This window comes from Anomaloglossus baeobatrachus, chromosome 4 (genome assembly GCF_048569485.1).
Source record: "Anomaloglossus baeobatrachus isolate aAnoBae1 chromosome 4, aAnoBae1.hap1, whole genome shotgun sequence".
NCBI lineage: Eukaryota > Metazoa > Chordata > Amphibia > Anura > Aromobatidae > Anomaloglossus > Anomaloglossus baeobatrachus.
The window spans coordinates 13,339,011-13,356,962 of record NC_134356.1 but is presented as its reverse complement, the minus strand read 5'-3'; the positions used below and the strand labels follow the sequence as shown (position 1 = coordinate 13,356,962).

Here is a 17,952-nt window from a genome sequence, read left to right as displayed (position 1 = left end):
ACTGAGAGCAAGCAGAGATTTTGAAAAGAGCAGAACTTTTTATTCGACAATGATTAAGTGTAATTTAGAGAAACCTCCTTTAGAATGATATAAGACTGGATGTTCCGGCTCCACCATCATCTCATCAGAATAATCAAATGCCAGGATTCCTAATCATTGCTTTATTACATATAAATGGTAATAAAATGAATTCAATCATTGATTATTAAAGATTAATCGCATACAAGCTCATCGCAACTTTACATTTATGGAGCAAATGAAAACTTCAACTTTTTCTAAAAAACACGATTTCTACATGAGCCGTGAATTGAAAATGTAAAATATTATTGTTAATATATTTTTTCACTCATAGTAAGAATACACTTCTGCTCAGACCCCAATACCTGAAGACGTCTTATATGCAAATGACACCAGTCTGTGCGCTCCAAGCACAGACTGTATGCAGATGTATGAATTTGGCCCAATTCACACAGTCTCTGTTATACATGAGTGCTGTGTGCAGAATCTCCAGCGTATTTCTATGCAATGTAGCTTTGCACTTCTAAGCGCTGACAGAGAAACCTATCTCAAGCAGAAGGCAGGAATACAGGCTGAAGGTGCATCAATCATAATATACTAAGGCTCGGCAGTGTGAATAAACATTATATATCATTGATTAGTGCTCTTTGATAGGACTCAGACCAGACTAAAGGGTGCTTTACATGCTACGACATCGCTAGTCGATGCTAGCGATGGCGAGCGTAATAGCACCCGCCCCTATCGTTATGCCGATATTTTGTGATCGCTGCCGCAGCGAACATTATCCCTACAGCAGCGTCCCACACACTTACCTGGTCGTCGTCGTCGCTGTGACTGCCGAACAATCCCTCCCTCAAGGGGGAGGGACGTTCGGCATCACAGCGACGTCACCGCGAAGTCACTAAGCGGTCGGCCAATCAAAGCGGAGGGGCGGAGATGAGCGGGACGAACATCCCGCCCACCTCCTTCTTTCCTCATTGCTGGCGTGTGGCAGGTAAGGAGAGGTTCCTCGTTCCTGCGGCGTCACACGTAGTGATGTATGCTGCCGCAGGGATGAGGAACAACTTCGCCCACGCGACAGCAACAATATTTGAGAATGGACCCCCATGTCAACGAGGAGCGATTTTGGACGTTTTTGCAACGATCCAAAATCGCTCCTAGGAGTCACACACAACGAGATCGCTACAGCGGCCGGATGTGCGTCACCAAATCCGTGACCCCAATGATATCGCTGTAGCGATCTCGTAGCGTGTATGCCCGCTTAAGTGCAGCAAATCAAGTGTAAAGCCAGTGACATCATGGAAAAAGTAATAGAAGGGGAAAAGGAGACAAGATAGCAGACAACTGATACATTACACATCAGCTAAAAAAGGCACACGCAAGAGACTCTAAGTTATTATTTTTATAATAGTCTGTCAAAGTGTTTAATGGCCTCCATACTGATTTTTCAAGTTCTAATTGCTTTCCAAAATAGTCTTCATGACAAATATCTAAAGGCCCCGTTACACGCTACGATTTATCTGACGATATGTCGTCGGGGTCACGGTTTTCATGACACACTTCCGTCATCGTTAGTGACGTTGTTGCGTGTGACACTTACGTGCGATCGCAAATAGGGTGAAAATCGTTGATCGTTGACACGTCGTTCAGTTTCAAAATATTGTTCGTCGTTTGGAACGCAGCAGACATATTGCTACATTTGAAACCCTGCCAACGACGAACAACATCCACATGACCGCCTTGGTCAAACAATATATCGCTGAACGATGTAGCGTCGTTTGTGAGATGTGTACCTGTGACCGCAAATAAATGACCTATGTGCTATCTCGGCAAATCGTTGCAACGATCTGGGCGTGTAACGGGGCCTTTACTCCTTTGCTGCTGTAGTCTGTGCATAAATGAAGCTGTGCTATCAATGACATCACCTGCCCTCCACCATGTATTACTGAGAGGAACACGAACATTGGAGTAAAGTAATTGTAAATTATGAAGGAATTAAGATTGAGGCCTGAAAATTAAAACACAACATACAGCAGGTAAAATATGTACTGAATGCGTCACCAATTTCTAAAGATGCCATTGACATGAAATTCTGACCAGATGTCAGTAACAGCTCATCCAATCCACACAAACAAAGAAATCAAACCATAGATGTCCATAAATTAAGTTACGTGTAATAATGAGAAATAGAGAAAAAGTATTGAACACATGCAGAAAGAGAGGTGCAAAAAGCCATGTAAAATCATGACATCAGCTGAAAGCTATCAGTAATTAGAACGCGATCCTGATACTATGGAAAATAATATCAGCTGGTTCAACTGATGGCCTATAAAAAGGTGTCTCATTACCAAGGTGGCACACAAGAAACATCTCATGATTGGTAAAACCAGTGAGCTGTCTCAAGTCCTTCACAACTTTATTGGTGCAAAACATACTGATGGCATTGGTTAGAGAATTTCTAAACTACTGATGGCTCCAGTGAGCTCTGTTGGGGCCATAATACGGAAGTAAAAAGAACATTATTTCACCATTAACCATCCCCAAACAGGTGTTCCCCGCAAGATTTCAGATGGAAAAGTGAAAAATATCAGAAGAGTTGTCCAAGAGAGCTACAGAAAGAGCTGGGACCAACAAGTACAATTGTATCAAAGTAAAGTATAAGTAATGCACTCCCCCTCGATGGCCTGTATGCACGCTCTTATATGCACGCTCAAAACGCAAGACTACATTGCTAAATAAAAATCACGTTCAAGGGAGTTTAAAATTTGCTCAACAACATTTAGACAAGACTGTGAAATACTGGGAGAATATAGTCTGATCGGATGAACTCTTTGGAGGCCATAATACATGTCATGTTTGGAGGCCAAAAGGCAAATCATCCCCAAAACACCAACAACAATTAAGTTTGGAAGTGGGAACATGATGGTGTGGGGCTGTTTTTCAGCAGACGGCACTGGCAAACTTCATATAACGGAAGGAAGTATGAAAGGAAAAATATACCGAGACATTCCTGATAAAAATCTGCTGCCATCTACCAGGATGATGAAGATGAAACAAGGACGGATGTTTCAACAATACAATGATCCCAAACACACAGCCAAGGAAACTCAATTGCTTACAGAGGAAAAAAAATAAAGCTGCTAGAATGGCCAAGCCGATCAGCGGAGCTGAATCCAATAGAAAATGTCTGGAAGCTCAGCGTTCATAGAAGGAGCCGGTACCTGCAGGATGTGAGGAGTGTGTGTGGGAGAATGGACAAAATCCCACCTGAGCAATGCAGGAAACTAATGTCTCCATACAGGAGGTGTCTGGAAGCTTCATCACCAACAAAGGAGAATGTAGCAAGTATTAAATACATTTCAGTAACGTGTTCAATAGTTTTCCCCTGTGTAATTTCTCATTATTACGCATAAATTAATTTATGGACATCTATGGTTTCATTTCTTTGTCTGTGTGGATTGGATCGGTTCAGACTAATGTCTGATGGGAATTTCACCTCCATTGCACCTTTGCAAATAAATCTATTTAGAAAATGTGTGACGTGTTCAGTACTTATTTCACCCGTTATATGCACAAATCATTTCATTCATGTCGGAGGTGTCCATAGCGCATAATGAATTAAAGGGTTTTCCCCCTTTCAGGGAAGTCTACCTAAAATACACTAAAATACATAAAATAAACTGAGAGGTAATCCCCCTCCCCAGGTCCAGCTCTGGCTCAATGACCCTGCTTGGGTCTTGGTGTTTTGACTGCACTGGTGATAATATATTGATAGTGTTAATTACTGCTGTCGTCAATCACTGAGACTAGGGATTAGCAACAGCGGTGATGTGCGCTGTTGACGTGAAGACACCACTACAGTCACAACGACAAGACCCAAGCAGCATCAGGGAAGCAGCATTGGATCTGGGGAGGGTGATTACCTGTTTTTTTTTTTGTTATTTTATGTATTTTAATATATTTGGGGTACAATTTCCTGAAAGTGAAAAACCACTTTAGGCCCTGTGCGCACTAGAAAAAGGATTTTTCTTAAGAAATTTCTTGAAAGTGAAGGATTAGCGCACCTGCGCTGTATATCTTATACATCTTTTTCTCACAATTATACCTGAAGAAGGCTGAAGGATAAAACATCCGAGCCGAAACGCGTTGTATAATTAACCATATTTTAATGTACAAATAAAATATCTCTTTACTTATTTGTATATTGGTCCAGTCATATGACCAAACATCATCCAATATGTTCCACATCGGTAGCAGGAGCGCCGCAAGACTGATAATTGCCTTTGGAACTCCCGAAAAACGTGAAATACCTCAGGGAATAACGCAATGAAACACACACAATTTGTTACCTGCGTTATTCCCTGCAGTATTTCATGATTACATTACAGTCAATGGAGTGAATAACGCAGTTAGCTGCAGAAAAGAAGTGACTGCTCATTCGTTTTCTCAAGAAAATCTACTGAAAGAATTTTCTTGAGAAAAAAACGCAGCGTGCGCACAGCTAATTTTTTTTGCCATAGGATTGCCGGGGAATGTCTGCAGAAAGGTTACAACCATTTTCTCAAGAAAGTTCTGCAGCAAAAACGCACCAAAAATGTGGGTAAAAATGCAGTGTGCGCACAGGGCCTTTAAATTTAGATGGAAACCTGAAGAGAAAACAAAGAGCTCAAATGCATTATACTAGTGGAATGGTTCACCAATCATATTTCAATATATCGAGTCACCAGTCTCCAGGCAGATTCTTCTAGGATGAAGGTTCCTCACAGCTCCTCCCTGACAACTTTATAGATCCATTGTATATATATAAGGCCTGCGCCACACATCCGTGCCTCCGGCACGTGTTTGTCATTTTTTACACGTACCGGCGGCACGGAGACACTTTAACCAATGCTACCCTATGGTAGCAGGCACACACACGTAAAACCACACGGAACGTGTGTCCGTGTGCGTTTGTACGTGTGTGCGATTTTCAAAGCGCTGACATGTCAGTGTTTTCTCCCGCAGCACGGGTGTCACACGGCGCGCACCCGTACCACACGGGTGTAGTGTGGATGCGGTCCCGTGTGACACGCGCCGGAGAAAACACACGTGTCAGTGAAAAAAAACCAAAACATTTACTCACCTTCTCCAGCCCTCCTGTCTCTGCCGCTGCTGCCTCTTGCTGCCGACCGCCGCTCATTAATCTCATAGAATATTCACTTCACTGCCTGGCAGCAGCAGCAGCGGGGAGACGGGAGGGCTGGAGACCGAGGATCAGCACCACGGACAGCAGCGCGGACATCAGGAAGGACCAGGTGAGTATAATAATTACCGGTTCTACGTGTGCTATCGCGGATAGCACACGTAGAACACACGTGTCACGCACGTACCAGAGACACGTACTTACCTGCAGGCAACACGCAGGGAAAATACGTGTCTCTCGGCACGTGCGTGAAATTCACGTGAGTGTGGCAGAGGCCTAACGCAGCATGAAGGGGCTCGGAGAAGGCGGCAGTGAAGGTGTGTAAGTGTCTGATGGGGTCACACAGCTCATAAAAGGACAGCTGCCCGGCCTCATAATCCAGACACATCCGGAACCTATTACTGGAGATCTGCTGAGGTAACCGGATCTCATTACTGCCATGTATTACCGAATACTGATCATTATACACCCCACATAAACCCCAGGACCTGTTATTATCTCCAATGTATGACTCCTCTCCCCTCCGGTCTATACTGGGGTAACACATCCCCACCCTGAACAAATCTGACCCTGTGCCCCCCACATCCCAGTAATGTCGTCCTGAGGTAAATCCCCTCCTGCTCATCACCTGATAATAATCCTGGAATCTCTCTGCTGTTTCTGGACGATTCTGTGTAATTTCTGTCCAGGTCGCAGTTTTCAGGTCGTCTGATATAAGGAGATTATTAGCGGCTGTGTTTACATCCAGTAATATGTCTGCAGGATCCTGTACATAGAAGATCACATTTACATTTCTTATTAGATCATATAATGTACGCAATGTCTTTACGATTAGTTCTGCACCCGGATCACTTCCATCATGTCCCCCTGTGTCCTCATCACCTCCATCATGTCCCCCTGTGTCCTCATCACCTCCATCATGTCCCCCTGTGTCCTCATCACCTCCATCATGTTCCCCTGTGTCCTCATCACCTCCATCATGTCCCCCTGTGTCCTCATCACTTCCATCATGTCCCCCTGTGTCCTCATCACCTCCATTATGTCCCCATGCGTCCTCAATACCTCCATGATGTCCTCCTGTGTCCTCATCACCTCCATCATATCCTCCTGTGTCCTCATCACTTCCATCATGTCCCCCTGTGTCCTCATCACCTCCATCATGTCCCCCTGTGTCCTCATCACTTCCATCATGTCCCCCTGTGTCCTCATCACCTCCATCATGTCCCCCTGTGTCCTCATCACCTCCATTATGTCCCCATGCGTCCTCAATACCTCCATTATGTCCCCCTGTGTCCTCATCACCTCCATCATGTCCTCCTGTTTCCTCATCACCTCCATGATGTCCTCCTGTGTCCTCATCACCTCCATCATATCCTCCTGTGTCCTTATCACCTCCATTCTCCTCAGGACACAAGTCCCCGGTGTCTGGATCCTGTAAGACGGTCAGTGGATCAGTCATGTTACACAGCTCCTCAATGTGCCTCATCTTCCGGGACAGCTCGTCCTTCTTTATTTGCAGCTTCTGGATCACATCAGATAGTGACAGTGACACCTCTTCTTCTCGCCTGGAGATCTCACTCAGGACCTTCTTCTCCAGGTCGTCCACCCGTCTCCTGATGTCTATAAACAGGGCAATGACTCTCTCGGCTTCTCCAGAGGCTCTTTCTTGAACTTTTCTCCTGCGCTTCTCCAGACTTTGGACTTTTTCCTCAGTCTCTTCTCTTTTTGTGATCAGATTCTTCAGAACATTTCTCAGTTTTTTCTTTCTGTTCTCAGAGGCTTTGTTCACAGGATCCAACTTATGTCCGTGATGTTCTCCAACCAGACAGCAGGACGCACAGATACAAGCAGCGTCCTCAGTGCAGTAATATTCCAGGATCTTCTTATGGACAGAACATTTCCTTTTCTCCAGAGAAGTGATGGGATCAGTTAGGACGTGTTCTGGTCCTTTGCTGTGAACGCTCAGGTGATCATCACACAGAGAAGCCTCACACAGGAGACAGGATCTAACAGCAGGTACATGAGAGTGAATGCAGTAAGTGCAGCGGATCCCGGTGATCTCCTCCTGATGTGGCTGAGTAGACCGGATATTCTCCACCACGTTACACAATGTTATGTTCCTCTTCAGTGTCGGCCGCTCCTGAAACTCTTCTCTACATTCAGGGCAGGAATAATCTCCAGACCCGTCCTGTGTATCCAGCACACGATCAATACATTCCCGGCAGACGTTGTGTCCGCATCTCCGGGTTACAGGATCTGTATACAGGGTCAGACAGACGGAACATTCCAGCTCCTTTCTTAGACCAGCAGATGCCATGGCTGACAGTAGAAGCAAGAAATGAAAGTAAAATTTTCCTGCACACAGCGAAAGGATGATTTTTGCCACCTAATTTGAGAGTAGTATAATGTAGAGACGGAGATCCTGATTCCAGTAATGTCAGTTACTGGGCTGCTTTGTGTAGTTTTGATAAAATCACTATTTAATCAGCAGGAAGCTATCATTAGAGGACTACATGACATGCTACCACGTAGTCCAACATATTTATGAAGTCCGTATAACTCAGACCCCACCACTGAGTGGCAGCTTTCGGTGTACGCTATATATGAGCAGAAAGCTGCCAATCATTATTGTTGGTGGGGTTATACAACTCCACATTGAAATAACTGCTAGATCTGTAGAAAAGAGAAAATTGATTTTATCAAAAGGACAGCAAGCAGTTCAATAAGTGATACAACACTAGAATCAGGCTATCTGACTCTACACTATGCTGCTCTCAAGTGGGGTAGCAAAAACCTGGTGACAAATTTCCTGGCCTTCAACTCAATCTCGAGCCATGGCGTCTTGATGGATGAACGCTGTGCAGGAAGATCAATCTTGAGCAGCCTAAATAGGTCCATCAGGGTCTTCTTTACCGTTTTCTTGATTACATGAAGTCATTGGGTTTTTAGGCATCCTCTTCACCTTGTTCTTTCTATTCTTCCGACCATTATGTCCTTTTCCAGTGATTTCTCTCTTTGTATGATGTGTCCAAAATAGGCAAGTTGTAGCTTGGTGATCCTTGCTTCCTTCCAGTGATATGTCTGGCTCGATTTGTTCCAAAATTGATGTATTTGTTCTTCTTGCCATCCATGGTATTGATAACATCCTTCTCCAGCACCACGTTTCAAGGGTGCTGATTCTTCTGTCTTGTTCCTTCAACATCCAGGTTTGGCACCCATACGTTACTATGGAAAAGACCAGCCATGTCTTTGTCACCAGTGAAATTTTCCTGCATTTGAGGACCTTGTCCAGTCTCTTTATTATTCATGTGCTCATAGCCATTCTCTTATTGTCTTCCGTTGTCATTGCTGCATCTTGAGTAATCATTGATCTGAGTAGGTTGAAGTCTTTTACAACTTACAAGTTGTTACCATTCATCTCAAATGAGTTCCGGTCATACCTGTTAGCTGCCAATATCTCTATCATGATTCCTCTGTGCAGAGCATCTTGCACACTGGGAGATGTTCTCCTGTGTTTTTCTTGACTACTGAGCTGGCAGGTTCATTGACTGCACAGGATTCCATGCTTGTTCTGGGATGTGGTGATTGTTCAGGTGTTTCATCTTCCTGGTAAGTGCTCTGCTTCTTTACTGAGCATGCTCTCTCAGAACCTTGCCAGTTGTACATTCTAGTTCAGTTGTTGTGCTGTTGGTCTGTCTTTCAGCAAGTATTCTGATCTTTGTTTATTGACCCCGGACTGTTGTTTTGACTCCTCTCTGCTCTCTTCCTGTTCCTGTTGTGACCTCCTGGCTTTTACCTTGGACCGTTACCTGACTACATCTCAGTTTACTCCCTGAATCTATTACGTACCTTCCTTGAATTCTGACCCTTGGATCATGATCTGACTATGCCTCTGAATTCTCCCTGTATTCATACATGTCCTCCTGTTACCAGACTCCGGCTTTCCTGACTACTCTTCCATCTGTACTACCCATAAGTACTGTAGTGCCTTGTAATACTATCTCTGCCTTCTTCAATCTCTGTTCTAGCTTTCCATCTTGACACTCAGTGAAGTAATTGTAAAGGAGTGGAAAAGCTGCCACATTCTCCCTTGAAAAAATATAGTTATATAATGCATTGCTATATTTTAAATGTGTTTTTTCATAATTTGCATGCACTTAGTTTCACATCGTGTCTCAGCAAGCCAGCAGACAACATTGTGCAAAGAAGAAATGAAAGTAAAACTCTCCCACGAACCCCTCCTTTACATGTTATTCTCATTTAGGCTGCTTTCCCACATCCGGCTTGAGCTGTGCGGCTCAATCCGGCTGTGCAAGCTATGCAACGGATGCGGTGAAAACACCACATCCTTTGCATAAGTTTTTTACATGCGGCCCATCCGGTTTTTGCCGCTTGCGGCATGCTACTGAGCATGCGCAGTGGCCAAAACCACATGCGGCGGCCGGATGTGTTTTTTGCCGCATCGCGCCGCATCCGGCCGCCATAGGCATGCATTGAAAAATGCGCCACGGCGCGATGCGGTTTTTTTTGCCGCACAAAAAAACCTGCCAGGCAACGTTCCATCCGGCCGTCGCATCGGCTAAATCTGCCGCATGCGGCAAAAACTGGATGGAACACAAGGCCATGCGGCACAATGCGGCACTAATTAGTCTATGCAGGAAAAACGCAACCGGCAGCAAAAAAAACGGTTGCGATTTTCCTGCAAAGGTGCCAGATTGTGCCGCATTGCAGAAACCGGAGGTGTGAAAGCAGCCTTACCAGAATAGGTGCGGCTGAACGTCTTTGTAGCTGTATCTAAAATATCATTGACACCAATGATCTCAGAAAATACCTTAAAGAAGACCTGTCTCTAGGAGAAAAATGGCCAGTTTTTGTTCTTCCTTTATTCCTGCTGCTCCGGAGTATTCCAATTTATTTGTCTTTGTTTCTAAATTATTCCCCTAACTCTGACCTGGTCATACCACACCTGGAATACTGTGTACAGTTATGGGCCCCAATTCAAAAAAGACATCGATATATTGGAGAAAGTCCAGTGAAGAGCAACCAAGATGGTAGAAGGTCTGCAAACCATGTCATATGAAAAACGGCTAAAAGAACTAGGGATGTTTAGTTTGAAAAAGAGAAGGCTGAGAGGAGACTTAATAGCGGTCTACAACTATCTGAAAGGTGGTCACAGTGCAGAGGGAACTACCCTATTCTCATTAGCATAAGGAAGAAGAAGAACAAGAAGCAATGGGATGAAACTTAAAGGAAGGATGTTCAGATTAAGGCTATGTGCCCACGCTGCGGAAAATGCGCGGATTTTGCCGCGGATTCCTCGCGGAAAAGCCGCGGATTTTCCAAAAATCTGCAGCACAGCTACTCCCCAGCCATTTCTATGGCATTTTGGAAATGCTGTGTCCACGCTGCGGATTTTTCCGCAGCGGAAATCGTGCGGATTTTCATGCGCAAAAATCTGCAGCATGTCAATTATTGTTGCGGATTTTCATCCGGATTTTGCCTTTAAAGTTGAAAAAAAACCCCGCAAAATCTGCATCAAATCCGCGGCAAATCCGCACCTGCGGATTTTGCGGGAAAGCTGCGGATTTTGATGCAGAAAAATCCGCAGCTACATAGTCCCGTGGGCACATAGCCTAAACATTAGGAAAAACTTTCTGACAGTGAGGGCAGTCAGAGAGTGAAACAGGCGAACACGGGAGGTGATGAGGGCAGTCAGAGAGTGGAGCAGGCGACCACGGGAGGTGGTGAGGGCAGTCAGAGAGTGGAGCAGGCGACCACGGGAGGTGGTGAGGTTAGTCAGAGAGTGGAGCAGGCGACCACGGGAGGTGGTGAGGGCAGTCAGAGAGTGGAGCAGGCGACCACGGGAGGTGGTGAGGGCAGTCAGAGAGTGGAGCAGGCGACCACGGGAGGTGGTGAGCTCTCCATCAATGGAAATCTTCACGCAGAAACTGGATAAGCATGTAGCTGGGATGATTTAGGAAAGCCTGCACTCGGAGGGGGTCGGACCAGATGGCCCTTGAGGTCCCTTCCAACTCTATCATTCTATGAATCCATGATTCTATGAAATCTTCAGTACGTTTTCAATTATGGGACTTTTTATTTGGTGCTAATTATTATTCCTTTTACCAAAAGGAAAAGACTCAATCAAAATCAGAATAAACATTTACAGTCAATGACACTCTGCCCATTGACTATAATGGCACCAAATAATATGACTTTTGAATATAATACTGCCACACAGTGTCCATAAATAAAACTCCTCTGCAGACTTCTAAATGTAACACTATCATCTAAAAATAGTACCTTTTGACAAATACCAGTGCCATGGTGGCCGTGTAGATATTGTCACACATATTGCCCTCGGAAAATCGCATTACCACCAGTAGTGTTCCTGAAAATAATATAACATATATGAGTATAAAAATATTAAAAGTATATATAGTGCCATTGATAATTCACAATTGTATTGGGTTGGCATTCTGCTTCTTCCTTATAGAAATCGACTGTCATTTTAACATGTTTTGGCTAACTTGGGAGAAGTGGAAATATCCCAACCCTGTAAATAACTGCTAACTACTCTTGAAAACGAAAGAACGTCAACAACTATCATCATTTTTTTATCATTGCTTTTAATGCATACACTATCATGGCCGAAAGTGTTGGCACTAGTGATGAGCGAGTACTAAAAAGCTCGGGTGCTCGAAGCTCGGGCCGAGCCTCCCAAGATACTCGTGTACTCGGCCCGAGCAACGAGCCCAATGTTATCCTATGGGAGACCCGAGTATTTTTGTGAAATGACCCCCCGGCAGCATGGAGAAACCCTAAAAATGTCACAAAAGTCTCAGAAGAGTGCTCAAATGACATGGCAACAGCATGGGGAAGACCCCTTGAAGCATTTATCACTCAAAAGTCACAGCTGTGAACAATTTTGTCCGCGTTTCACGCCATTTTTACGGACTCACCAGAAAACCTTCCAAAATGACCCCAAAATGATTTTTCATGGCAGAAATGTTAAGGGCACATACCCTATAGTGAGATAGAGCTGGTGTATGTTACTTTTTGAGATTAATACATGAAAGATTTTACGTGAAAACATTGTGTGGCACTCCGATGTCCCTGAGAAGAGATGTACATGAAGGCCTCTTGAGTCTAATGTGCCCATTTTGAGGAAGTGAGTCTTTGTAGTATTTTCCTTTGCCAGGGCAGCCAAAAATTGGGAGGCTCCACGTTGTCCCTGGATAGAGACGTGCATGAGGGCCTGTAAACCTGAAGTGCCCATTGTAAGGAAGTGGGTGTATTATATTATAGCCCTTAGGCAGGGCAGCCAAAAATTGGGAGGCTCCACATTGTCCCTGGATAGAGATGTGCATGATGGCCTGTAAACCTGAAGTGCCCATTGTAAGGAAGTGGGTCTATTGTAGTATAGCCCTTAGGCAGGGCAGCCAAAAATTGGGAGGCTCCACGTTGTCCCTGGATAGAGACGTGCATGAGGGCCTGTAAACCTGAAGTGCCCATTGTAAGGAAGTGGGTCTATTGTAGTATAGCCCTTAGGCAGGGCAGCCAAAAATTGGGAGGCTCCACGTTGTCCCTGGATAGAGACGTGCATGAGGGCCTGTAAACCTGAAGTGCCCATTGTAAGGAAGTGGGTGTATTATAGTATAGCCCTTAGGCAGGGCAGCCAAAAATTGGGAGGCTCCACGTTGTCCCTGGATAGAGACGTGCATGAGGGCCTGTAAACCTGAAGTGCCCATTGTAAGGAAGTGGGTGTATTATATTATAGCCCTTAGGCAGGGCAGCCAAAAATTGGGAGGCTCCACATTGTCCCTGGATAGAGATGTGCATGATGGCCTGTAAACCTGAAGTGCCCATTGTAAGGAAGTGGGTCTATTGTAGTATAGCCCTTAGGCAGGGCAGCCAAAAATTGGGAGGCTCCACGTTGTCCCTGGATAGAGACGTGCATGAGGGCCTGTAAACCTGAAGTGCCCATTGTAAGGAAGTGGGTCTATTGTAGTATAGCCCTTAGGCAGGGCAGCCAAAAATTGGGAGGCTCCACGTTGTCCCTGGATAGAGACGTGCATGAGGGCCTGTAAACCTGAAGTGCCCATTGTAAGGAAGTGGGTGTATTATAGTATAGCCCTTAGGCAGGGCAGCCAAAAATTGGGAGGCTCCACGTTGTCCCTGGATAGAGACGTGCATGAGGGCCTGTAAACCTGAAGTGCCCATTGTAAGGAAGTGGGTCTATTGTAGTATAGCCCTTAGGCAGGGCAGCCAAAAATTGGGAGGCTCCACGTTGTCCCTGGATAGAGACCTGTTAGGTTCTTAGTGCCTCCGTGCTTGCATTTAAAAACCGCACGTGTGTGCCTGTTGGTGGCAGCTTTCCGCTGCATTTGTGTGAGTTTTGCAAAAACTTGGATATAACGCACAAGTCTAGTGAATACACATCAGCACAGCATTGCAAAATGCGCAAGGGCGTTGTCAACGAACAAGGAAGTGGACGTGATGGTGGTGCAGGCAGAGACCGAGGTTGTGTGCAAGCTCTAATTTCGCCACAACAAAGGGCCACATCTAGTCGCTCGCACGTCCTGTCCCAAATTCTTGGGGACCGCAGCAGTACACCGCTCTTGAACCAAGACCAGTGTCAACAGGTTGTTAGTTGGATAGCGGATAATGCTTCCAGTCAGATTGGCACCACCACAAACACTCTGTCTTCCACACGGTCAAGTGTCAGTAGCCGTGATACTGCACCGCACATTTCAGAACCTGATCCTCCTTCCTACCACCAGGCCGAGTACACGTCCACGGACATTACTGATCCCACACTTGGACACTCGGAAGAGCTGTTCGTTCACGTTTCCATTCACAAATTCTGGCCTCTCGCCAGCTCCTGTTGAAGTGGGCCATGACGAGATTGTATGTACAGATGCCCAAATATTTGAGCAGCCACGTTCTCACGAAGTTGGCAACGTGTCTCAACAAGGGGTGGACGATGATGAGACACAATTGTCAGGAAGTCAGGAGGAGGAGCAGGGTGTGGAAGAGGAAGACGACGTGGTGGATGATCCAGTAACTGACCCAACCTGGCAGGAGGATATGCAGAGCGAGGACAGCAGTGCACAGGGGGAGGGAGGCGTAGCATCACAACAGGCAGTAAGAAGCAGAGTGGTGGCCCCAGGCAGACGTCAGGCAACTGTTCCCCGGAACAACACGACACAAGGTGCCTGTACAAATGTTAGGTCTTCCCGAGTCTGGCTGTAATACTATTGTATGTATTGAGGATTTCGATTGCGTTAGGGCAATGACAACCAGAGACGAGTTCTTGGTGCAAGACATTCATAATATGCAACCAGCAAATATGTACATAAACGGAACAAAAACACAGTAGAACATAAATACAGGAAATACCTTCCAGGGACTGAGCGAAAGGGAATTCCCGGGACCGCGCACCGGACTCCCCCAGGGAGACCACCAAGAGCGAACCCCTATACAGGGACTGTCTGGCAATCACCCCAGAAGCCCTAAATGCGCAGCAGCCGGGACACAAAAGGGCAATAGGTAAGTCGAAAAATGTCCGTACGTGATGTGAGTCCAGAGTGGTATTAAACGGAAGGAACCGGGCAGAAGTGCCGACCAAAGACGGCAAACGGAGTCCAGGCACAGCTAGATGATACCAGATGAAGTCCAGAGTCGGTGTCGGTTATTTTCCAAGAGGATCCGAATAACAATCAGGAACCAAAAGCAGCAGGGCAGGAGCACACAGGAAGCAGTATACTCAGGCACTGGACTAAGCTTTAGGGGCGGCTTTTAAACAGATGGACAGGAAGTAGGGCAACAGAACAGAAAACTCCATGTTAACAAAGGGCAAGCTCTTTCAAAAGAAAACTGGAAAACCCGGAACTCTGACACTGGCAGTTTTTTAAGTTGGCTCCAGATGATTCTAAAAAGGCCATTTGCAACACCTGCCATGCCAGCATCAGCAGGGGTACCAAAACTAGCAGCCTGACCACCACCAGCATGATCAGGCACATGTCAGCCAAGCACCCGACTTTGTGGGAAGTACAACAGAGTCGAGGAGCAGTGCTTGCTGATGTCACTGCTACGTCTTCGCTGGTTGTGCATGCGAGCCAATCCCCTGTCCATGCTGCCTGCGAACAAGCCTCCTCCACTCCTGCACCTGCAGTTGCCTACGCAGAAAGAACACCATCATCAAGCACGTCCTTGTCCCAGCGCAACGTTCAGTTATCCATTCAGCAAACCTTTGAACGCAGGCGCAAATACACTGCCAACACCCCACATGCCACAGTTCTAAATGCTAACATTTCGCGACTGCTTGCGCTGGAAATGTTGCCTTTTAGGCTGGTTGAGACAGAAGCATTCCGCGACCTGATGGTGGCAGCTGTCCCACGTTACTCGGTCCACAGCCGCCACTATTTCTCCCGGTGTGCCGTCCCCGCATTGCATAACTAACCACGTGTCACAAAACATCACACGTGCCCTGAACAACGCTGTTTCAGCCAAAGTCCACCTAACCACAGACACGTGGACAAGTGCATGTGGGCAAGGCCGCTACATCTCGTTGACGTCACACTGGGTTAATATTGTGCAAGCTGGGACCCAGTCTGAGCGAGGGACGGAACACGTCCTTCACACACCAAGTTTTGCAGGCCCTACCTCAGTCAGGGTTTCACACACACTCTACAGCTCCGGAATGTCATGCTCCTCAGCCTCCTCCTCCTCCTGCGCATCCTGATCCACTTTACCCTCCACACCAGTCCCAAGCTGGAAGTGTCGCGGGCGGAGGAGGGGACGGTGCGCTCTCCCACTGCTCGGGTCCGGCTGACGCAGCTCTACGGCTGCTGCTGCTCGTTGGCTCGAGCGATGGCCGGATCCCGGGGACTCGAGCGGCGCTACTCGCCCGTGAGTGAAAAGGGGTGGTTTGGGTTTTGGGGATATTGTCCGTGACGCCACCCACGGTTGTGGTGATTGTGTGGACACCACCGCTGCTCTGGACGGGGATCCCGGGAGCCTGTGACAGGGAGCAGCTTTGTTGTTATTTCTCCCCTCCGTGGGTAGGGGGGTTGGTTGTCCCGGGGCCTGGTGATGGGGTAGAGATGGATGACAGGCGGGTTGCGGGGCCTGATGAAGTGCAGGGTCGCAGGGGCAGCGCTGTGCCGCACGGCACGGAGGTACTCACTCAGCCCAATGATGATGACACAGTTCACGGTAAAACAAGTGGCTGGATGGACGGGTCACTCGGACGGCTGCGGTTGTTCCTCCCTGCAGGTTAGTGATGACTGTCTCTCCCTGCACCTAAGTTAAGTGTTGGTAGTGATGGTTTCCCAACGGTAAACCGCTCCCTGACCTGGATATGGGCCGGAGGAGCCCCTTTTGCCCACAGGCGATGGCACTGGGAGACGGTTGCCCTTGGCGGTGGCTGTGTCTCCCCTTCACGGTTGTACGGTTGCCTTCTATCTGGACTTGGCTGTTTGGAAACCCTGAGGTCCCCTTCACTAACGGATTTGGCAAATTCACGGCGACACCAAGCCTTGCCGGGATCCGAAAGTCCTCTGCCAATGGTGCTGGCTTCTCTTTGTATACCGGTCCGGTACGGCCGGGTCACCACCCGTCCACGGTCCTTACGGCAGACTCCAATCGGCCTCCACTGCAGACGGTCACCACATCCTGCCAACCTTGCTGTCCTGTCCAGGCCACACACCCGGACCAACTTCAGGCTCTTTGCTGTCACTTTTCTCCTCTCTACTACTTTCCTCCTTCCACTTCCTTAGCTTAACTCTCACTGCCTGTGTTTTCCCTCCTCCTCGGTGGGTGGAGACCAACCGCCTGGCTCCACACCCTGGTGTGGACAACAGCCCCTGGGGAAGGCAACAAGGATTTTGTGTTTTGACTATGATATGCCTGCAGGGAGTGTGGGGTGTTTAAGTGTTGTGCTCTGTGGCCCCTGGCTTGTCCAGGGCGACACAGAAGCACTGCAGCACTGCCTCGGCGAAGCGGCAACAGGCAGTGCTGAAGCTAATCTGCATAGGTGACAAACCCCACAATGCAGAAGAGGTGTGGACAGCTCTGAAACAGCAGGCAGATCACTGGCTCACAACTCTGAACCTAAAGCCAGGAAAGGTCGTGTGTGACAATGGCCGGAACCTGGTGGCGGCTTTGAGGCGAGGCCAGCTGACACATGTTCCATGCGTGGCCCATGTGCTCAACCTCGTGGTTCAGCGGTTTCTAAAGTCATACTCAGAGCTGTCTGATCTGCTGGTAAAAGTTCGCCGCCTGTCTGCACATTTTCGAAAGTCACCTACTGCTTCAGCCGGCCTTGCCGGCTTAAGACGCCGTTTGCATCTTCCGGCACACAGACTGGTGTGTGATGTCCCCACGCGTTGGAATTCAACTCTGCACAAGTTGGTCAGGATATGTGAGCAGAAGAGGGCAGTTGTTGAGTACCTGCATCACCTAAGCCGTCGGGAAATGGGTCAAACTCCACACATAACACCTGAGGAGTGGAGATGGATGTCCGACCTATGCACCATCCGCCAAAACTTTGAGGACTCCACCAAGATGGTGAGCGGCGATGACGACATTATTAGCGTCACCATACCGCTTCTCTGCCTTCTAAAATGGTCTCTGCTCAAAAAACAACCATGATGCATTGCAGGCGGAGCGCGATGAGTTTGAGCAAGAAACAGTAGTGGGTGTGGGTGATGATAACACACAGCCCAGCCTCGTCTCATCACAACGTG

General features: G+C 47.2%; 1 protein-coding gene across 1 annotated transcript; it reads right to left on the bottom strand.

Moving 5' to 3' along the window:
• Positions 1 to 4,756: 4,756 nt before the first annotated feature.
• LOC142300966 (E3 ubiquitin/ISG15 ligase TRIM25-like) lies at positions 4,757 to 7,517 on the bottom strand. Its single transcript, XM_075341988.1, has 4 exons — positions 6,473 to 7,517; positions 6,323 to 6,442; positions 5,484 to 6,232; positions 4,757 to 4,828 (listed from the first exon to the last, which is right to left on the bottom strand). The coding sequence occupies exons 1-4, from the start codon at positions 7,515 to 7,517 to the stop codon at positions 4,763 to 4,765; spliced, it is 1,980 nt and encodes a 659-aa protein (XP_075198103.1). The 3' UTR covers positions 4,757 to 4,762.
• Positions 7,518 to 17,952: the final 10,435 nt, after the last annotated feature.